At 29.8% G+C, this 22,509-nt stretch overlaps 9 protein-coding genes across 9 annotated transcripts; 3 read left to right on the forward strand and 6 right to left on the reverse strand. All coding sequences in view use genetic code 12, as the record gives it.

Moving 5' to 3' along the window:
• Positions 1-108: 108 nt before the first annotated feature.
• TRP2 (anthranilate synthase) lies at positions 109-1,992 on the reverse strand (the record flags this gene model as incomplete). The annotated part of the gene is made up of 2 exons (XM_051756987.1): positions 109-1,622; positions 1,983-1,992. 2 exons carry the CDS (start codon positions 1,990-1,992, stop codon positions 109-111), a joined length of 1,524 nt encoding a protein of 507 aa, XP_051616967.1.
• Positions 1,993-2,165: 173 nt separating this feature from the next.
• Positions 2,166-4,607, forward strand: KGF55_000230 (uncharacterized protein; the record flags this gene model as incomplete). Its single annotated transcript, XM_051756998.1, has 1 exon — positions 2,166-4,607. One exon carries the CDS (start codon positions 2,166-2,168, stop codon positions 4,605-4,607), a length of 2,442 nt encoding a protein of 813 aa, XP_051616968.1.
• A 31-nt stretch (positions 4,608-4,638) lies between these two features.
• On the reverse strand, positions 4,639-5,817 carry SHP1 (protein phosphatase regulator; the record flags this gene model as incomplete). Its single annotated transcript, XM_051757009.1, has 1 exon — positions 4,639-5,817. One exon carries the CDS (start codon positions 5,815-5,817, stop codon positions 4,639-4,641), a length of 1,179 nt encoding a protein of 392 aa, XP_051616969.1.
• A 525-nt stretch (positions 5,818-6,342) lies between these two features.
• Positions 6,343-8,646, reverse strand: MET6 (5-methyltetrahydropteroyltriglutamate-homocysteine S-methyltransferase; the record flags this gene model as incomplete). The annotated part of the gene is made up of 1 exon (XM_051757020.1): positions 6,343-8,646. The coding sequence occupies one exon, from the start codon at positions 8,644-8,646 to the stop codon at positions 6,343-6,345; it is 2,304 nt and encodes a 767-aa protein (XP_051616970.1).
• Positions 8,647-10,954: 2,308 nt separating this feature from the next.
• KGF55_000233 (cation-translocating P-type ATPase) lies at positions 10,955-14,110 on the forward strand (the record flags this gene model as incomplete). The annotated part of the gene is made up of 1 exon (XM_051757031.1): positions 10,955-14,110. The coding sequence occupies one exon, from the start codon at positions 10,955-10,957 to the stop codon at positions 14,108-14,110; it is 3,156 nt and encodes a 1,051-aa protein (XP_051616971.1).
• Positions 14,111-14,403: 293 nt separating this feature from the next.
• On the forward strand, positions 14,404-15,069 carry URA5 (orotate phosphoribosyltransferase; the record flags this gene model as incomplete). The annotated part of the gene is made up of 1 exon (XM_051757042.1): positions 14,404-15,069. The coding sequence occupies one exon, from the start codon at positions 14,404-14,406 to the stop codon at positions 15,067-15,069; it is 666 nt and encodes a 221-aa protein (XP_051616972.1).
• Positions 15,070-15,100: 31 nt separating this feature from the next.
• Positions 15,101-15,937, reverse strand: SEC65 (RNA-binding signal recognition particle subunit; the record flags this gene model as incomplete). Its single annotated transcript, XM_051757053.1, has 1 exon — positions 15,101-15,937. The coding sequence occupies one exon, from the start codon at positions 15,935-15,937 to the stop codon at positions 15,101-15,103; it is 837 nt and encodes a 278-aa protein (XP_051616973.1).
• Positions 15,938-16,135: 198 nt separating this feature from the next.
• CDC4 (SCF ubiquitin ligase complex subunit) lies at positions 16,136-18,586 on the reverse strand (the record flags this gene model as incomplete). Its single annotated transcript, XM_051757064.1, has 1 exon — positions 16,136-18,586. The coding sequence occupies one exon, from the start codon at positions 18,584-18,586 to the stop codon at positions 16,136-16,138; it is 2,451 nt and encodes an 816-aa protein (XP_051616974.1).
• Positions 18,587-19,084: 498 nt separating this feature from the next.
• CDC60 (leucine--tRNA ligase) lies at positions 19,085-22,360 on the reverse strand (the record flags this gene model as incomplete). The annotated part of the gene is made up of 1 exon (XM_051757076.1): positions 19,085-22,360. The coding sequence occupies one exon, from the start codon at positions 22,358-22,360 to the stop codon at positions 19,085-19,087; it is 3,276 nt and encodes a 1,091-aa protein (XP_051616975.1).
• Positions 22,361-22,509: the final 149 nt, after the last annotated feature.

A 22,509-nucleotide genomic window follows, 5' to 3' on the forward strand; every position in this document is an offset into this window, starting at 1 on the left:
TATTGATCTATACTGAAGAATTCAAAAGCTACTAATAATTTCTTGAATATAACGAACTTACTATGATAACCCGAGACCAATTCAGCAAATTAAACCAATTTGTCTACGTTATATAGTTCCAACTTTTTCAGCCCAAATTTTCTCAGCCTCAACAATGGTATTATTATTAGCTCTCATCTTATTCATTGTTTCCATGTATTCTTCATATTCGTCACTATCAAATACAATACCTCCTCCTGCTTGTAAATATGCAACTCCATCTTTAAAAACCATTGTTCTTAAGGCAATGCATGTGTCCATAGTTTTACCATCATAACCCCAATGACCAACAGCTCCAGCGTAAACTCCTCTTTTTTCTTTTTCCAATTCTGCAATCAATTCCATTGCTTTAACTTTAGGAGCCCCACTAGTTGTACCAGCCGGAAAAATTGACCTAAAAGCATCAAATCTAGTTTGGTCATCTCTCAATATACCGCTCACCTCAGAAACAAGGTGCATCACATGAGAAAATCTTTGAATAGTTAACAATTTATCGACTTTATTGGATCTAGGTTGACAAACTCTATTTATGTCATTACGAGCTAAATCAACGAGCATAATATGTTCAGCCCTATCTTTCAAACTTTCACGCAATATTTCAGCATTTTTCTCATCCTCTTCATTTGTTTTACCACGAGGTATAGTACCGGCAATTGGATGAGTGACAACTCTATTATTGATGTCTGTTTGAACCAAAAGCTCTGGTGACGCCCCAATTATTTGGAATTCGATTAAGTCAATATAAAATAAATATGGTGAAGGATTAACCGTTCTTAGATGTCTGTATATGTTAAAAGGGTGTAAATTTGTAGGTCTGGCAATTCGTTGAGAAGGTACTGCTTGGATTATATCACCTTTTAAAATATGCTCTTTTAAAGTCGTTACATGATTTTCATAACCTTGTTGACCAATGTTGGATGTGAAAGTTTGTCCTAGCTTTATTGGACCCTGATTTGGTTTTACCGAGTCATTTGATAATAAGATTTTCTCGATTTTCTCTATCTCAATAGTTCCCTTCTCATATTCCTCAGTTAGATTATGAGTGTTGTCTATTTTGATATTATATATTATCTGAAATCTTTGATACACATGATCAAATGCAATGACCAAATCACAAAACATGAATACTGCCTCTGGTAAACCCAAAACATCTTTCAAAGGTCTTTTCGTTTTAGGTTCGAAATATTTGATACAATCGTACGAGATATATCCCGTAGCTCCTCCACTATATTTTGGTAAACCAGGTAATGACGCCTGCTTATACAGACTTAACTCTTTCTCTAAAATAGTGATTGGGTCAACATCACAATATTGTTCCGGAAATTTATTTGGATCGTCCCCAGTTTTTATAATTCTCGAAGGATTTACTCCTATGAATGAGTATCTATCAACTGTATCACCTTTCACAGAAGATTCAAATAGGAAAGATGGACTTCTTTCTTTGTTATTCACATCAGCTAATTTCAAATAAGCTTGGTGTAGAGTGATTTCATTCTGACTCACATACTTGAAGATTGGAAAAATATTGGCTGATTCCGTGTTTTGACTAACTAACTTTGTCAAACTTTCAATTGAGGGTTGGACTGGTTTCGACTGGTGTCATGTTAGTATAATTATTTAAAAAGCAAGCAATCAAGGTTTGAGATTAATACGTACCATTTAATTAATAAATATTGGATAATGCTGCAGAGTGAGACGAATGTTTCAGACTGAAAAATTTAAAAATGTTTAATATTATGCGAAGTAAAAATATTACATCATGATAAGATATTCAGTTGCAAAATATTTTATACATACATCACCAATGATCCGCCTCCAAACAATTATATGACAATAAGATGAGGAATATAATTAACAAAGGTCTACGGCATGTCCGTTTTGCCTCTTTCATCCTTGCAAAATCGAGATTCATATCAACTCATTCCAAATGTCTCAATCCATACTTAAAACCATTAAAATATTTTCAAAATAGTTATAGGCAGATAAAATCTGAGAGTCTTTCAAAGTTAGTATCCGAAGTTAATGTTCCTAGTGTGGAGCCAAAGGATTTTCAAGTAATCGTCGATGAGAGCAATTCAAATGTACCTCAAATAGGCTCGTTTGTTGAATTTCAAAACGATCAAATCATGAAGGCTGGAATTGTCGTTCAAAACCTTCAGGCTAGATTTGATGAGAGATTTAATCATTGTTTAGTGTTGACTACGGAGAATGATATTTTGCAAGTTAAACCTATTGACGTGAAATTTCAACTCCACCAATTCATTCCTAACAATTTTGTCAATTTTGATTCCATAGTACTTCAAAGGCATGATCTTAACCATAAGGACCGACAGTTGACATTGAAATGCCTAGAAAGTTTGATACATGAATCCAAAATATTCAAGCGTAAAACATCTGCTACGTTCAACAACCTTTTTAGTCAATTTGCACAAGATCAAGTGACACCTGTTACAATATTGGATATTGTTGATGCGATAAGATTGAGGGAATCTGACTTAATGAGAATTGCATCATCATTATTTTGGCAGCATGTATTCCTATATAGTATTCATTGGAATATAATTGACTCCACGTCATGGTTAGCACCGAATTATTTTGAGGTCAATACGGCTTCCAATTTAGCCCTCTGGCACCATTCAAACAATTGTCATTCTGCTAGTCATTATTACGTTAATTCCAGAGCGATTCAAAGCAAAGTCAATCAAATGTTGAAAAATTTCGAAGGGCAACATTATGTCAATGAAGTGCTTGAATTCTTAAGAAATATAAGAGGAATGTCAAAGGAAGAGTTAAATATTTATTTGAAAGTATTTGAAGGGAGGCATCATAGCTATATTATAGAGGTAATGAAATTTGCAATAATTTATCCGCACGATAGTATCATGCGTCAATTAAGTAAGCTAGATTTGTCAAATGTTTCTGATATTTACAATTTATTGGTAGAATTGAAAATTTATGATTCCGATACTGACATTTATTTGTCGCTGGGACTATTTGGATCTCCAACCCAAATGAGTGTTTCAAATTCTAGTCAATTGCTGAACCGCGCCTCTCCAATTTTTAACCCAAAGGACAATTTCAAGTATTTAAGAACCAAAAAGTTTTATCACGATCATGTGATATATGGTTTAGGAAATGATGAATCCACTCAATTTGGGATATCTATTGAAACATTAAACTCAAGGAAGTATATCATAAATGTTCATATTCCAGATTTGATATCTTTCATGCCACCTAATTCTTCTTTATTTCAGAACATATTTGGGAGCAGCATAATTAGACGTAAAATTGATTACAACAATGGTTCTTTAAATGAATTGTACTCAAATGAATTTAAAGCCAAGCGAAGATTTAAAACTTATGCAAACTACGTGGAAAATGATGAAGTTTGGGAAAATATTGATAAACCTAAAAAAAAGAGAAGAAACATCTCCGAAGCAACTTGTTTGACCATATCATTTGAGCTCAACTCATTTGATTTGAAAGCTTTTGATTCATTTAAGGGAAAAATTAATATAAGTTTCGACTCTATTTCAAATGTTAATGTTAAAAATGTGAATATGAAGACTTTACAAAAGTGTTTGACTGGAGAATTGGAACCTTCTTTTTTTAAATTACTTAGAATCAATCGAAATATGGAAAATGTGGAATCGGATGTTCGCTTGAACAAAGTTGATATTCATAATTTGAATTATATTTTTCATGTGATGAAGTCATTTTTCAAAAGTAGGCAAATGGCTGGAGCTGCGTCAGTTGGCTTAAAATCAGAAGCTGGGTTTTTGTTAGATGAAATCAAAATTTTCACTGGTTGTCTAGTTGCAGAATTTTGTTCTGAACATAATATACCAGTGATCAACAGGTCACAAAGTTTGGATTCAATCGATTACAATCAGGATAAGGTACATGTTGAACATGATAATATGTTATTTCCCGCTTTCGATTCCGAAAAATATTCTCATAGTATAATGGCTAGAAACATAAATGGTAATATATCTGAAAGTGCAAAAATCATATCCAACAACTACTTGTCCCCTATCAAGAAAAGCTTGACATCTTTTGAGCAAAACACACCGCTAGGTTTGAGACGAGGTTTTGTTGATATTTTCACTATTTTTGACTCTGGCGAAGCATTATTGAATCAATTTCAATTATTGTCCTATACCCACTACATCAATACAATTCAGATGTGTCCCGTAGATCAAATTCAAAATTTTCATCAATTTAAACGTATCGGATATAATTTAAGAGGTCCTTTAAGTCAAAGTCAATTGTCCTCATTAATTAAACCAGATAGTAAAATTTGGGAGTATTTACTAAACAAATATGAGAAGTTGAAAATTTTGCAAATTAATAAAAGCAAACTCCAATGCATAGTTACTAGTGTCATAAAAAAAGACTTAAATCAAGTTGTTTGTCGAGCGTATTGTTTTAAACGTGGCATTGAACTCAAGGTTATAAGCTACAGACAAGATATAAAGATTGGGAGTGTGGTGAAAGTAGAAGAACCTTTAGTGATTGACTTCATTGAAGGAGAGTGTATTTATATAGAAGCAATGGATAATTTATAGATAGATATATATTTAATTTGATGATTAAGTATTACACCCATCTTTGTACTATAACCGCATTTTTCAAATTTGCATCAGCAACTGTTAATTCTTCACTTTCTTCAATTGGTTTCACTGGGAAAGCATGACTCAATGTAAAATTTCTTTCCTTATCACTGTTAAGTTCATGATTTCTGACAAAATTGTAAACTGTTTTAATGCTATCGGTTGAGTTGAATTTATGAGATACTTTTTTTCCATTAGCAAATCTAATTTGAACTAATGTGTCACCATTACCTTGGTCATTTGAAAATTTTGAATCTTGTGTAGCGGAGGATGAGGAGTTCTTGCTCGTTTCAGTATTGGTAGGAGTTGAAGACGTAGTGGTGGTTGCGTTGGAGCTTGTAATTGGTTCCCCAGGAACTGGTGATCCTAATCTATGACCTGATCCATGATAACCTCCAACTTTTCTTTTTGGTGGAGCATAATCTTCATCTGTTCTTTTTGAAACTGTTACGTCAACATCATCTTGTGGATCGACTTGTAAAATATTAATAGGAACTCTTCCTTGTTCTATTTCATTCAATATTCTTTGATTTCTAGGATCATTATAACTGTACAATTCTGAATCTCCAACTGTAAAACCTTGTTTCCAAAACGTTATCTCTCTATTAACTTTTTTTGGTTTTAGCTTATTTAATAAATTTCTCATATTTGCATTTGGATCTTCAACTGGTTCACTTGGTTCATTTCCATCACCTAATTTAAAGCCTGTTCCGGAAAATTGAAATGATTCTTGAGCAGGTTGTCCCAGACTGGACGCACTTGGTCTATCATCAGGCAAATTCATTTGGTCTTTTGCTCTTTGAAAAATTTGATCAATTATACTTTTATCACGATCTTTATTAGGATCTTCAACTTGCAATCCTGATTTTTCACCACCAGTGAAGAAATTATTATTAGTCCGTTCGTCCTCATCATCTTCATCTTCGTTCAAGTCTCGGAATGTCCTAATCCCACTTGATGGTTTTTTTGGTTTGGAGTTGGATTTAGCAGCAGCAATTGGTGGTTGATGTTGCTCTGACGTTTGACTTGAATGTTCATTATTAGCGTAAAAATCTTCAATTGCTTCAACTAAATCTCCATTATTTCTTTGAATATACTGTTCAGCCAAAGATTTTGAAGCATTTGTAATTGATACAAATTCAGCTATTTGCGAATCATCTGACATTATTATTGATGAGTTTGAAGTTGGGTAGTAGAACTAACGTATACAGTAATTGTGTTTTATCCCAAGACCGTATTTTTTTGGTGGCAATCTGCTACCAGCTGAGGTCTCGAATTTTATATGGATTTTACGATATTTTAATAAGAGTCGATTTATTAAATGAATATTGTAGTAGCCTGAATCAATATAAATTACCTTCATTTAAGATCATTGTATTAATTAGTTGATGACAGCTAGTCATGGCGTTGAATGAAGAATAGACAAAATCAAAAAGAGTTTATACCAAAGGTCTCCAGAACTGAACGAAATGATTTAATATATAAATGAATAATACATTAAAAAAAAATTATATAATTAACCGATGTTGAACCTATAAAATAATTAGTAAAAAAAGAATCATTGTGCATAAACAATGATTTAATAATATAAAAAAGTGAATATTTGTTTTGGTGTTTCTTCATAAATCTCGTTAAAAATTACATTAATGTTGAATAAAATGCAATATCAAATGGCAGCTAAGGAATTAAATTAATATTTAGCACGGAAATCTTTAGCAGCATCAACCATATTAGTTAATGATTCTTGAACTTCTGTCCATCCTCTAGTTTTCAAACCACAATCTGGGTTAACCCAAAATTTGTTAGCTGGATAAACTTTCAAAATTTCTTCAATTCTTGATACGAATTCTTGTTTAGATGGAATTCTTGGTGAATGAATATCGAATAAACCTAAACCGATATGATTTGGATAGTCTGAAAATTCTTGAATATAATTTGGATCATCTTTTTTGGAAAATTCAATTGAAACAACATCAGCATCTAAAGCTTTAATATGGTTTGGATCTAAATCAGAATAACAGAAATGTGAATGGATTTGAGTTGAGTTTTCAACACCAGATGTAGCAACTCTGAAAGATTGAGCAGCCCAATTTAAGTAATCTGATCTTTCTTTACCAGCTCTTAATGGTAAACCTTCTCTAATAGCTGGTTCATCAACTTGAATAACAGTAATACCAGCTTTTTCCAAATCATTAACTTCATCTCTTAAAGCTAAACCTAATTGTAATGATTGAATTTTACCTGAGACATCATCTCTTGGGAATGACCATCTTAAAATGGTGACTGGACCAGTTAACATACCTTTCATTGGAGATTTAGTTAATGATTGAGCATAAACTGATTCTTTAACGGTCATTGCTTTTGGTCTTGAGACATCACCGACAATGATTGGTGGTCTAACACATCTAGAACCATATGATTGAACCCAACCGTTTGTAGTAAAAGCAAAACCATCTAATTGTTCACCGAAATATTGAACCATATCATTTCTTTCTGGTTCACCATGAACTAATACATCTAAACCAATTTTTTCTTGGAATCTGACGACATTTTCAATTTCTTGGTTAATGAATTGTTCATATTCATCAGCAGTGATTTGACCTTTAGCAAATTTGTTTCTACTTACTCTAATTTCTTTAGTTTGTGGGAATGAACCAATAGTTGTGGTTGGGAATAATGGTAAATTGTATTTCTTTTGTTGTTCAGCATTTCTTTCTGGGAAAGCGGCTTTTCTGGTAGCTAAACCTTCATTAATAGTTGTTAATCTTTCTTGAACTTTTGGATTAGTTGTGATTGATGATTCTTTTCTAGCTTTGATTGATTTAGCATTAGCTTCTAATTTATCAGCAACATCTTCACCGGAAACATTTTTAGCAATGGTGACAACTTCATCTAATTTTTGGGTAGCAAATGAGAACCAATCTTTGATTTCAGCTGGTAATTTAGTTTCGGTTTCTAAATCGACTGGAGTGTGTAATAATGATGAAGAAGTGGCAACAACAACTTTATCTTTACCAACTTTTTCAATAGCTTTGTTGACAACTTCAGATGCTTTTGCGAAATCAGTTTTCCAAATGTTTCTACCATCAACAACACCTGCTGATAAAGTTTGATTACCATTAAGGATGGAAGCAACTTGTTCCAATTGTTCTGGGTTTCTAACAAAATCAAAATGGAATCCAGCAACTGGTAAATTTTCAATAGCTTTTAAATTTGGAACAACAGTACCGAAGTAAGTAGCTAAAATAATTTCTGGAGCATCACTTGAAACCAAAGCATCATAAGCTTCTTTGAATTTGGATTGAACTGATTCTGGTAAATCTAAAACTAAGATTGGTTCATCAATTTGAACTTGTTCGGCACCAGCTTCTTTTAATTTTGCTAATAATTCTTTATATACTGGAATAAGTTTTGGTAATAAAGAAATTGGATCTAAGTCCAATGAATCTTTATCAGCTTTACCTAAATATAAGTAAGATACTGGACCTAAAATAACTGGTCTGGTTTGAATGCCTAAAGCCTTAGCTTCATTGAATTCGTCAACTGGTTTAATACCGGCAGCAGTATTTAATTTGAATTCAGTTGAGTGTGAAAAAGTTGGTCTAACATAATGATAGTTTGAATCGAACCATTTGACCATTTCTAATGCAGTAACATCAACAGCTGGTGTGGAGTCAGTGGCTTTTTTTTGAAGACCACGACCCATGGCGAATAAAACATCAATTGGAGCCAAGTCATATTTAGTATATCTTTCTGGGATAGCATTGAATAATAAAGATAAATCCAAAACTTGATCATAGTATGAGAAATCATTTGATGGAATGATATCAACACCAGCTTCCTTTTGAGCGGTCCAATTTTTAGCTCTTAAATTTTTACCAACTTCTAATAAATCTTCGACACTTGATTTGCCACCCCAATAACTTTCGGTAGCTTTTTTTAATTCTCTTTGACCTCCAATTCTTGGGAATCCTAATACTGATGATTGAACCATAGTTGATAATTGAATGAATTAACTTGTTTGTTAAAATTTGAAAAGTAATACAGAAAAAGTATGTTGAAAAATTATTTTTCAATTTTCAATAAGTTTTACTCACAACGTGTAAATATCACGTGATAAGAGATTATTTAGTAAGAGAAAAAAATTTATAAAAAGTGAAAAATTATATTGTGTAATAGGTCTGAGTATTTTGATGAAATTTTTAAATTGTTCAACAAAATTAGAAATTGATCGTCCAGTCTATTTTATTATTTCTATTTTGGGAAACGTTAATTCATCAACACGAGTCAAGTAATAAGTAAGTACATTTGAGTGCACATACTTTTGTGTCAAAACAGCATTTGATAAAGATATAAACAGTGTTTCAAAATTTTAGAATAATGTACGAGTAATTCGTCGAAAAGCATTTCATAGTCGAGAAATATTATAGAGCTACATATTTCATTAAGGTCTCTACTTTATGAACAAGCTAGATTCCAAACTTTTATTTCAAATACAATGCCTTAAACGGATTCAGATTCTATCTCCATAAGAATCTGCAATTGATTTGTTAGTCTTTGTGCAAAATGAAAAGGTACACGCCTTTCGTAATTGACCCAAAAATTTTCAACATTCCTTAATGTCAATATCTGGTAATTTTCAGAGGGTAAAAATTGAGAATGACTGTATTTACAAACACTTCTCAAATTTTTATTGATTCCTTGTGACAATTTGGGCGTTAATGTTTGTGAATTTGACTTTTTCGATGCTTTAAAGACTTAAAGTTTTACGATTTTCAAATGAAAATTTTTACATCTCTACAGCAATACTATTTCTCGAACATCACTTTGCCAAATATTCCTTTCAAAAGCATAAATCGTAAAAAGTTGTGAATGAGATGCCATGCAAGCAATTTTTCCATAGCATTTATTTTTGCAGATAAAGTTCTACATCCAGTCATTAGTTTCTCTTCTTCATGACCCGTGGTATAGTAATATTTTCAGATTTTGTCCATAAATTTGTCGCATTTTTAATCGAAGTAGTGAGTGAACATTGCAGTTCATCAGATCTATAATTGTGTGAGAGGCGACAAAAGTTAAAGTTATAAATATTTGATTAGAATGTAGCGGCTTGCACCGTCGATCCGAATGCATGTACTTAGAATCAGTGAAACAGAAGCCATGTGAGACTTTCTTCAAAAATGATGAATAATTCAAATATACGAGGAACGAGCTACTAAATTTGAATTGTTTTGTGTAATAATTTGAAACATTAAGTAAAACATTCAATTATCATTTCTCTCCGCTCAAACAAAAATGGAAAGTAACCTAATTTAACACTAACTTTTGCTTTCGGTTTCTTAAAAGTAATTTCTAAAAGAGTGGACCAAACTTTTTGCAAAACACTTCACTTTTGGAAACTTAGGCATATACAGTTAAAATATTTTGATAAGTACTACGAAAAATTCAGAATATACGTGTTAAATAAATGCGATATAGTAAATATTTGCGTTATTGAAATAGGAGAATTGAATCTATTTAAAATTTATAAAAAAGCAAAATTTTTCAATCTTGTTTATTGATGTTTGGAATTTTTAGTGATTTATTAAATGCAATATGTCTAATTAAATCTCTCAAAAATTTAAAATTTATTTTATCGATGAATGAGAAACAAATGCACAACATGTCCTTTCAATGATAGTAAACAGTCGCGACTTAACATCAGCAACATATCTAAACCTATATTGATTTAAAATACCAAAGTCTAGTTCAACGAGATAGATAGTTGAAGTGATGTGAATCAAAACCTTTGATTGTCCAAATTTTTAATTGCGCAAAATTGAATTGGGACAATAATTTATAATAGATCATTTTCAGACAAGATTAACAATCTATTCTCCAAAATTTAATTTCAAGCTACAACAAAGGAACTGGTTACAAACAGAATTTAATTCTATCATTGTCAATTGTGAAATAGTATTTGTAAATTTCATAAACTATTGTTTATCAAATGATTTCGAGAATTTTTTTGAGTGGCTCAATTTTGAGGGATTTTGAATTATCAACAATACTTCCAAAATGAGGTAAGATTTACAATTTTCAGAACTCGAAAAAATACCTCAAATCTGTAACTCAATAATTTGCTGAAGTGCTGGACATGTGAATCGATACTAATTATAACACCAAAAGGGGTTTTTAATAACTTGAATACATCTCAGTACTAGTCAAGAGATTATCTGAAATGAAAAAGGTATAAAGAACTATGGATTTCTCAAAAAATTTTAAGCAGAATCTGAAAGCAATTCAATTCGAATCAAAAAAATATGGAGTCAAGATATTCAGAAAGTACTATTTCCAAATGGGAAGAAAAGGATCAAGAAGAAGGTATCAAATTTGATGAAAATAATTTAGAAAATCAAGAGTTGAAAAGAGGAAGATCAAGAAAAAGAAGATTTTCAATTCATTCAAGATCAAACAGTTTAAACAAAATTTTTCCAATAAAAGAAAAGTCAGATCCGTCAAATGTTTTACCTGGTATATTCAAAACCATATCTCATAAAGTTGATCTTGAGAATGAACAGAAAGAATCAACTGTTACCTCAAAATTTAGTTCATACACTTATAATCTGGATTCAATTGATGATATTGCTACAAAATTTTCAACAAATTTAATTCATGGATTAAGTGATTATCAATATCAAGAAAATTCAAAACTTTATGGTGAAAATAAACAATCAAAACCTCCAAATGGGCTTTTAAAAAAATTGTTTATGTATTTTTTTGGTGGATTTGGTGCATTGTTGTTAGCTGGTGGTATTTTGTGCATTATTAGTTGGAAACCTTTAGGTAATCCTAATCCTGCTGTTGCAAATTTGGTACTTGGTATAATTTTGATTGTTGTATTTTTAATTCAAGCTGCTTTTAATTTTATTCAAGATTATTCAAGTTCAAAAGTCATGAATTCAATTCATAATCTAGTCGCTAGTGATTGTGCAGTCATCAGAAACGGTAAGCCATTGACTATTGATAGTGTTAATTTAGTGCCTGGTGATGTGGTTAAGTTCAGTCCTGGAGTCAAAATCCCAGCTGATGTGAGGATTATAAGTAATTCACCTGATTTGTCATTTGATAGAGCTATTTTGACTGGAGAATCTAAACCTGTCGTTGCTACAAGTTATAGTGATGAAATCAATTCGAATTATTTGGAAAGTAGTTGTATTGGTATGCAAGGTTCTTTTTGTTTGAATGGTACTGGTAGAGGTATTGTTGTTTCAACTGGAGATGATACAATATTTGGTTCAATAGCAAAAATGACTTCACAACCTAGAAAAGGTTTGAGTCCATTACAAAAGGAAATTTTTTATTTCGTTGCTTTCATTTCAGGTGTTATTTTGTTTCTTGTTATATTGACAATTATCATTTGGTGTACTTGGTTACATAAAGATTGTCCAGATTGGATAAATGTGTCAAATTTGATTATTGATTTAGTTAGTTTTGCTGTTGCAACCATACCTGAATCATTACCTGTTTCAATTGCCTTTGTCTTATTACTTACAGCTTATAAAATGAAGCAGCAACAAATTTTAGTTAAAAGCTTACATATGTGTGGTACTTTGGCTTCATGTTCGGTACTTTGTTTTGATAAAACTGGTACTTTAACTCAAAATAATATGAAAGTTGTTGCTACATGTCTTGGTGATGAAGACGATGCTGAAGTTGTTAAGAATCATGCTTTCACAATTGGTACATTATGTAATGAAAGTCATATTGTCAATAATGTTGCATTAGGAGGTAACGCTACTGATAGAGCAATTTTGCAATACATCGAGGATAATGTTAAAAGTGATACCATTAGAGATAAATGGATTAAAAAATTAGATATTCCATTCAATTCAAAGGATAAGTATATGTTATCATTAGTTGAACCAAAGATTAAGAAATCATTATATGAAGTTGGATTTGAGGAACTGGAAAGTTACTTATTATTAGTGAAGTCAGCACCTGATGTTTTAATTGATAATTGTAAATTCATTATGACTGAAACTGGTATAACTCCATTAAATTTGAAAAAATTAAATTATTTGAAAGATTTACAAAAGCAATGGTCATCAAATGGTAAAAGAGTAATTTTATTATCATCAAAGCTTATTCATAAAGAGGCAATTGATTTATTTGATAGAAATTTAAGTGCTAATATGTTGAAAGATGAAATTGAGTCGGGTCTAATTTTCATGGGATTAATAGCAATTGAAGATCCACCAAGAAAGGCTATTGATAAGGTAATTAATACTTTAAGAAAAGCTGGTATTAAAATTGTAATGATTACTGGTGATTATGAATTAACAGGTGTTTCAATTGCTAAACAATGTGGTATTGTGACCACAGAAAAAGTTGATAAATTAGATACATTAGGTTTAAATAATTTAGCAGTGAGTATAACGGGAAAAGAACTTAATCAATTAAATGAATCACAATGGGAGCAATTGGTAAATTATGATGAATTAGTGTTTACAAGAACTACACCAGAACAAAAGCTATTAATCATCAAACAATTTCAAAAATTCAAACATTGTGTTGGTATGACTGGTGATGGTATTAATGATTCTCCAGCATTAAAACAAGCTGATATTGGTATTTCATTAATTGATGCATCAGATATTGCAAAAGAAGCTGCGGATTTAATTTTAATGAACTCAGATGGAGATAAATTATTTTTATCAATCGTTGAAGCTTTAAAATTTGGAAGACTAGTTTTTGAAAATTTGAAAAAAACAATTGCTTATTTATTACCAGCTGGTTCTTATGCAGAATGTTGGCCAATAATTATGAATGTATTTTTTGGATTTCCTCAAATGTTAAGTTCATTTTTGATGATAATTATATGTTGTTTAACTGATTGTTGTGGATCAATTGTTTTGGCATTTGAAGAAGCTGAAAGTAATCTATTGACCAAAAAACCAAGAATTTTAACAAATGAAAGATTAGTGGATTGGAAGTTAATGTTTCACTCATATATATGTTTGGGTACTTTCTATACATTTACTTCATTCATGGTTTCATTTTTAAATTTGACAAGAAGAGGTTATAAATTCAATGATTTTGCTTTGTCCTTTGGTTCATATGAAAGTTTACCAAACATTGATCATTATTTGGCTATGTCTTCATCAATATATTTTATAAATTTGGTTATCATGCAAGTATTCAATTTAATTTCATTAAGAACTAGACATTTGAGTTTATTTCAACATTCAATTTTGAAAAATAAAAAAGTCATATTTGTTATTCCTTTTGTTTTAATGGTTAATTTTATAATCAATTATATACCTGCTATTCAAAATGCTATGGGTACTAGTCAAATTCCTGTCGAATATTATTTTATTGCAATTGGGTTTGGATTGGTTGTTTTTGGTTGGGATGAATTGAGAAAGTTCATTGTTAGAAAATATCCAAAAGGAATTGTTGCAAAATTTGCCTGGTAAAAAGTTTATATAATCATTAGGAGTACAAACTTTGAATAGACTATATAGTTTCTTGAAATGAGTATATTTTATTTATCATAAGTTGTGTTTTCTCTACACAATTGTGTTGGTAAAATACTCAAATCGTAAATTATGCTGTTTCAAGCACACGATCACTACCAAACGTTATCGCGAGATTTTTTTTCCATCGCTCAATTCAATTTACCAAGTCAAAACCCAATTTAATCACCATTTCTGTTCCCTCTTCTCTCCTTCTTCCCCCTCTCTTCTTTCTTATCGTAAACCACTTCGAAATGTCAACTCCATCATCATATCAATCCAATTTCTTACAATTAGCATTAGATTCACAAGCTTTAAAATTTGGAACTTTCACTCTTAAATCAAAACGTCAATCACCATATTTTTTTAATTTAGGTTTGTTTAATAATGGGAAATTATTATCAAATTTAGCCACTGCATATGCTGAAGCAATAATAGAAAGTGGAATTGAATTTGATATTTTATTTGGACCTGCTTATAAAGGTATACCATTAGCTGCTTTAACAGTTGCAAAATTATATGAATTAAAACCTGAAAAATATGGTAATATTGGATATAGTTTTAATAGAAAAGAGAAAAAAGATCATGGAGAAGGTGGATCAATTGTTGGATGTTCATTAAATAACAAAAAAATCTTAATTATTGATGATGTTATAACTGCTGGTACTGCAATAAATGAAGCCTTTGAAATTATAAAACAAGAAAATGGTCAATGTGTTGGATGTATTATTGCATTAGATAGACAAGAAACAACTATAACTGATTCAACAAAATCTGCAACAAAAGCAGTTAGTGAAAAATATGGTATACCTATATTATCTATTGTAAGTCTAAGTGAAGTAATAACGATTTTAAAAGGTAAAATTGATGAGAAAGATTTGAAATCAATTGAAGAATATAGAAGTAAATATGGAGCTTAAGGTATTATTTATTAATTTTAAACAAAATTATTTAACCTCTTAGTCTCATTATTTTCTTTTTTGGTTGTTTTGGAACATTTGGTTTTATTGGAGTATTTGAAGTTTCAGTTTCTGGTTCTGGATCATAAATTGATTTTGTCATTGGATGTTTCATTGTTAATGGGGAATGTATAGGTACAATTGTATTCATTTTAAAACCTTTAACTTTTGGAATTTCATCAGGTTTAAAATTTGATTGTAAATCACTTGGTAATTTTATACCACTTTTAGCACCAACCGAATCTAAATCTGTTGGATGATCTACTAAATAATCTGATATTTTATTATATAATGTTCTTTTATTTTGAATTTGAGAATTTACTGGTTTATTATTATCTTTTGGATTTTTTAAAAGCACTCTTACTCTTCCAGGATTTCCAAAATCTTGTGGATGTGTTTTATCCAATTCTAATAAAACTGGAAGTCTTAACTTTTGACAAGCATCACTTATTGTTTTAGCTAATGGATTTTCGACTGCTCTATCTATATTAACTTTTCTACCTTGTTTATGAGATCTATTCAAATCGAAATAACAAGGATATACAATTTGAAATTTTTTAAATTCAGCTTCTTCTTCTTGAGAAAATGATTTGGGATCTATTATATTATTTTGTTTATGGATTTGTTGTTTAGATTGTTGTGGAGGTTGATTATTTATTGGAATTTGTGGGAACAATGGTAATTCTTGATCTTGAGACCTTACAATTGATGGTTCTGGTATTTTTGGAGCTATTGGAGTTTTTAAATTTGGATCAAATTCTGCAATGTCCATGTCAAGGTTATCTATATCGTCATCATTGACATCCTCTAATACTGGTCGTCTTGACATTGTGGATACGACTACAATTAATTGATTTTAGGTGGACCTAAATATCAATTTTCACAATCATTTTTTTTTTTTTCAAAATATGATTTCGTTTCAATTTTTACGTAAACTATCAAACCCTTTAACCGAACACTGTTTCGATCAATGTGAAGCCCATCAGAATCATCAAACTACATTACAATAATTAGCGAAAGTTTTGTCTTATTTATTTAAAGGTTTACTAAAGTCCAAAATTTCTATAAAAGTTTCACCTTCTTCATTATTATTAAATCTTTGAACAGCAGCAACACATCTTTTATAATCAATTCTTACTTGCCAAACTCCACCAGTTACATCTGTTAGTAAATCTCTTGCAAATGTACCACTATTAACATGCCATAATTTTAACATTTTTTCACTACCACTAACAATTTTTAAACCATCATGTTCAAAACATGTTATTGCAGCTGCATGACCTCTTAATTTACTTTTTAATTCTCCTGTAGTTGGATCCCATATTCTTAATGATGCATCAGCAGCAGCAGATACTAAAACATCATCAACTAATGCTAATAATCCAACTAATGATGAATGACCTTCTAAAACTTTTAATAAATCACCAGTTTCAAAATTCCAAATATTTATTGTTGAATCCATTGAACCTGAAAAACATAATTTTTTATTAAAATCCATTGCTGTTGAATAAACTCTATCTTGATGACCATGTAATATATGTTTACAATTTCCATTATCTAATAAATCCCATACTCTAACAGTTGAATCATATGAACCAGATATTATAATATTTCCATGTCCCAGTATTGAACGAACAGATTGTGTATGACCAGATAATATAGCTATTAAATATGGATTTTCAGTTTCTCCTCCATCAAATGTAGTTTCATCAATATTTGAATTAGTTTCATTAACAATTGGTAATCTCCAAACATGAATATTATGATCTCTTGAACCAGTAACTAATAATGGAAATTCTGGAAATACAATATCAGTTCCATCAACATCTTTACCAATTACTGTTGGATGTATTATATCAAGACATCTTATAGTTGAAGTATGTCCTCTAAAAATATGAGTACATTTTCCAGTAGTCATATTCCAAACTCTAACTGTTCTATCAGTTGAACCTGTAACTAAAGTATTTCCACTATATTTTAAAGCCCAAACTCCACCATCATGTCCTTCCAAAACTTTCATTAATTTACCGGTCTTGGTGCTGTATATTAAAATACATTTATCATCAACTCCAGTAACTATTTTTTCTTCATCATGTTGTAAACATGTAACAACTTTATTTCCATGACCAGTAACACTAATTCTATTAGGTTGATATTTAGGATCTAACCATCTATTTGCTATTATTGTTCTTTTTTTATATAATAATTGAGCTGAATTTATCTCCCCAGGATAAGTACACCATTCATCAATTAATTGTTTTGATTGAATTAATTCTTGATTAATTATATTTTCATCAGTAATTAATTTATCTTTTTTTAATAAATTTATCCATAATTCTGGATTATTTACTAATTTGAACCATTTTTTACAAACTTTTGAAATTGACAATAATGTATTTGCATCAAGATATGATAATACTTTAATTGAAATTTCTAATGGTAAATTACCAATTAAATCTCTTTTCAATGAATTATTTAATAATCCACTAAAAGAACTTAAAGCAGATCTATTTGTCTTTTGTAATAGTCTAAAAATTAAATTATTATGATTTTGTTCGGTTAAAAAATTTGATAAATTATTCATTACATTAATTAATTCTGATTGAGTTCTTGGAATATTTAACATATGACTTTCAATTAATTCTAAATTTAATCTTTTTGATAAAGTTCCAGGACTTTCAACTATTTCCTCAACATCATCATGTTCATGGTCAGATTGAACTGGAGAAGCACTTGGGGATGGTAATGGTAATTGTTGAGTAGAATCCTCATCAATATCTGAAAGTGGTGTATTATTTGGAGAATTGATTACAACTGGTGTTTTAGGACGATGCCTATTTGATGATTGTGAAGAAGCAAAAGTTGCATTATTTGTCAATAATGAACCATAATTAGGATTATTTTGTTCTTGATTATTTACATCAATACTTATATGTTCGGAATTTGATGTCAATCTCTTTTTAGTTGGAGGATGGGATAAACCCTTGGTTCTATATGATGAAACTTGTGAATTTACTGAATTTGGAGTATTTGAGTCAGTATCTGAAGAAGTAAAATCATCACCAGATTGTATACTATCATTCTCTCCAAAATCATCTTCTCCAGCATTTCTTTTACGATGATTTCTTGTTTTGGTATTATGAAGTTGTTCGTTGTTTGTTGGAAGTGTTTGTTTATGAGAGTGGGGTTTAGTGAGTGTTTGTTGGGGTAATTGTTGTTGACGATGAATTTGAGTCTGTCGCTGTTCTTGGTTCAGCACACGATGATGATGATGATGATGGTGATGATGATTTTGTTGTTGATGTTGTTGTAAGTTTTGTAATTTTTGTTGTTGTTCCTCTAAAGTTAATTTTTGATATTCTTTACATAATGGAACTTCAGATAATTTACCATTTTGATTTATTAATTTATAATCAAACTTTGGTTCTTCATTTCTTAATGGGAATTTGAAACTTTTTAATGCTTCCTGTTCTTCCATTTTGTTTGCTTTAGGGATTTTGCTCTTTGTTTATGATTGATGAATTTTTGTTTTGGAATTTTCTTAATGTATGGAACAAATTAAATTATTAAAATAACTTCTTTTTATAATTATATTGTGTTTAGAAGAAGAAAATTGAGAAAGTCCAAATTTATCAGTTTATTTTTGTTTTGAATATGTAGTGAAAATCTTGAGTTTAATGAAGTATAAACGTAGTTATGTTGAATATTTTGTTAATGATAGTGGTTAATGTTTTTAATTTTATTGATGAATAAGTTTTCTGTTACAGAATTATTGTACTGTATGTAATTTTTTCTCTCCATAATAATTAATGTAAGACGTTACTTTGTGTCATTGTTAATTACTGTACTTCTATACTCTCAACTAAGCTATATAGTCATCAAAAACTAGTTACTTGAAATAATTTAGGAATTACTACAAACTATGACTTAAACTTGTCATTTACTATGTAATGATTTATTTATCTACAAATTATTTTTATATTTTTCTTAAAATGATACCTGGTTCACCAGGTACTGCATTATCTTTAACTTTACCTTTTATATCAATTATAACATCTTCACCAGTTAAAATATTTTTACCTTGATCACTACCATTATCAAATGATATAATTTCAATTTCTTTAATTTTAACTGAAAAAGTAGAATTTTGTATTAATGTTAAAACTTTTTGTAAAATTTCAATTTCATTAAATGTAATTTTTCTATTAAAAATTAAATTTGGATCTTCTGAATTTAATCTAAATTTTAATTGATTTATAAATGGCATTGCTCTTTTCATATCTTTACCAACTTTTTGTTTTATTAAATTATTATCTGATAATTGTTGATTTTCAAATAATTCTCTTACTAATTCAATATAATTATCTTGCCATTCTGGGAAAGTATTTGATACTAATACTATTAATTTTACTGATTCTCCATTTTCAAAATCTGATTTTCCTTTTCTCTTTTTTAAACCTAAACCTTCAACTTCACGAATTGATTTTGAAATTTCTCTAACATATTCTAATGCATCTAATACAGGTTTTGAAACTGGTTTTGAAGGTTTTGGAAATTGAGCTGTTTGAACACTCCCTTTTTTATTTATAACTTCCTTGTATAAATATTCAGCAAAATGTGGAGCAACAGGTGCTAACATTAATGCTTGATATTCAATATATTTTAAAACTAAATCTTTATGCATTTTAATTGATGAATTAACAGATTCTCTATAAAAATCTCTTGCAATTTGAAAATCAAATAAACCATATTTTAAAGCTTGTTTATAATTACTTAAAGAATATTGTTGATAACATTTTTCAATTAAATCATTCATTTCATTTTCAAAAGCTTCATCAAAAAATGAATCATATTCACCAGTTCTTAAATTACTTTCATTTTTTAATTCATCTTCACACCAATCTTTTAATGTAGTTAATCTTAAAATTGCTGCATTTGCATTTGCTTCATCAAAATTTGCATCTTCTATAGTATCTCCTGCATCAGCCATTGCAATTCTTGAAGCATCAGCACCAAATTTTTCAACAATTTGTTCTAAAGTCATAAAATTACCTGTTGATTTTGACATTTTTGCGTTGTTTAATAATAAATGACCATTTGCTCTAACTCCCTTTGGCCAAAAGTTTTTAGGAAAAATTGCAACATGAGTATAAATGAAAAAAGTTAAATGATTAGGGATTAAATCTTTACCTGAAACTCTAACATCTAATGGATAAAAATATTCAAATTCTCTTCTCATTTCTTTTAATTGTTCAATTGGAATATCTGTTTTAACATCATTACGACGTGTGAAAATATAATCAAATACTTCATCAGTTAATTGTTCTGGTTTAATATTAAATTTACCTGGTTTTTGACCATAATAATCAGAATGTAAAAATCTATCAATTGTATAATAAGCCATATAAATAGTTGAATCAGATAATGATTCAACTAAATATTGATCATCCCATGGTAATTTTGTACCTAATCCAAATTTTCTAGTAACTGCCCAATTTTTCATCCATGCAAATACTCCTTCAAATCCATTTCTTGTTTCTTTTGAAAAAGTATTCATATCCTTGAGACATTCTAATGCTTGACCTAACCAAACTTCTTCTCCATAATCAATATACCATTGATCTTCTAATGAAACACAACAATCATCACCAGACCTTGAAATAACTTGATTTTCAGGTTCACTATATACAAAAGCATCACCAGAATCTATCAAATCAGCTTTAACTTTTGGTTTTGCATCTTCAACTTTTTCACCTTTATATTTACCAATAATCATAGTACCATTATAATAACCTTCTTTATAAGCTAATTCTTTTGCTTCAGCTAATGGAATTGAATCTTTTGGTGATTGAATTTTTAATTGTTTAACTAAAAATTCAGCACATTTATCACCATATTTTTCAGTATGAATTAATGGAATAGTTTCAGTTTTAACCCAATCTTTTTCAATTTTATAATATTCTGGTTTATTTGCAAGATCTTTTGTGGTTATAAAATCATCTGGAGAATCTGATGGTACACATGTTACAACTCCAGTACCCTTTGTTGCTTTTACAGTTTCCATAGGTAGAACTCTTAAATCTTTCAATTGAGCTAAAGGAGCAGTGATTTTAGATCCAATTAAAGTTCTACCATTCAATGTAACAATTGGTTTATAGTAACCTCTTTTTGGAGATAAATTTTGAAATGACATGTTTTTAAATGCACGTTCAGTTGTTATAAAATATTCACCATTACCAGCATCAAATAAACCATAATCAATTTTAGGACTAACGAAACAACATGTTTGTCCATACATTGTTTCAGGTCTCAAAGTTGCAGCAACAAGGTAAATCTTTTTATTACTTGTATCAACGTTATTGTTTTTTAAAACCTCTGCAGCTTCAGGAGCAAATTCATCAACTTTAATTTTAATTCCAACATATTCTTGAGGAGTTACTCCTTCACCTGATTGTCTATCGTGATCTAAACAAGCTTGACCATCTTTTTCTGAATAAATTGTATATCTTTCACCAAATTTGATTTTACCACAATCTCTTAATCTATTAATTTGCCACCTAACAAATGCATCATAATATGGATTAGCATCAGTTGTAATCATTGAACGTCTCCAATCAACTCTTGCACCAAAAGCAGTAACATCTTTTTGACATAAAGGTGGGAAAAATTTTAACCAATGATCACTATTTGCAAATTTATAAACTTCATCTCTTGGAATACCTAATTGTAACATTATTTCAAATTGAAATTTAGCTCTTCCAGTTTTTGCAGCAGCTTTTGATTTTTTAGAACTAAATTTAGTTAAATCTGCCTTTTTATTTTCTTCCTTCTTTACTGGTTCATCATCTTCTTCTTCATCTTCAGATGGTGCTCCTGAAAAATCTTTTCCAAATAATTCAACTTCTCTTTTAATTTTATCTGCTGCTGCTTTTATTGGCATACCAGTACAATGAAAACCTAATGGAAATAATGCTCTTTTACCATTCATTCTTTCAAACCCCGTTGCAAATTCAACTTTTGATAATGTAAAAGCATGACCAGCATGTAAAACCCCATTCATATAAGGATAAGCCATAGTACTAAAAAATTTAGGATATTTTTCTCTAACTTCTTCAACATTTTCAATAGGACATTCTTCAAAAGTTGGTGCATCAACTTCGAATAATTTTTCTTCTGCCCATTGTTTTTGATATTTTTTCTCTATTTCAATTAATGCATCCCTTCTGAATGTCTTTTCGAAGGTTACACTCATGGTGAAATGTGATTTATAGTTTGATCTATTTTGACTCACTGTATCTACGTAGAATGAAAAATTAAATTTTTTTTGTAGAAGATATATGTTACACAAAAATGGTTTCAATTAAGAGATTAGAGTAAAGTTTGAGAACAGTCATATTAATT

This window comes from Candida pseudojiufengensis (assembly GCF_024610245.1).
Source record: "Candida pseudojiufengensis strain CBS 10847 chromosome Unknown scaffold6, whole genome shotgun sequence".
NCBI lineage: Eukaryota > Fungi > Ascomycota > Pichiomycetes > Serinales > Debaryomycetaceae > Lodderomyces > Lodderomyces pseudojiufengensis.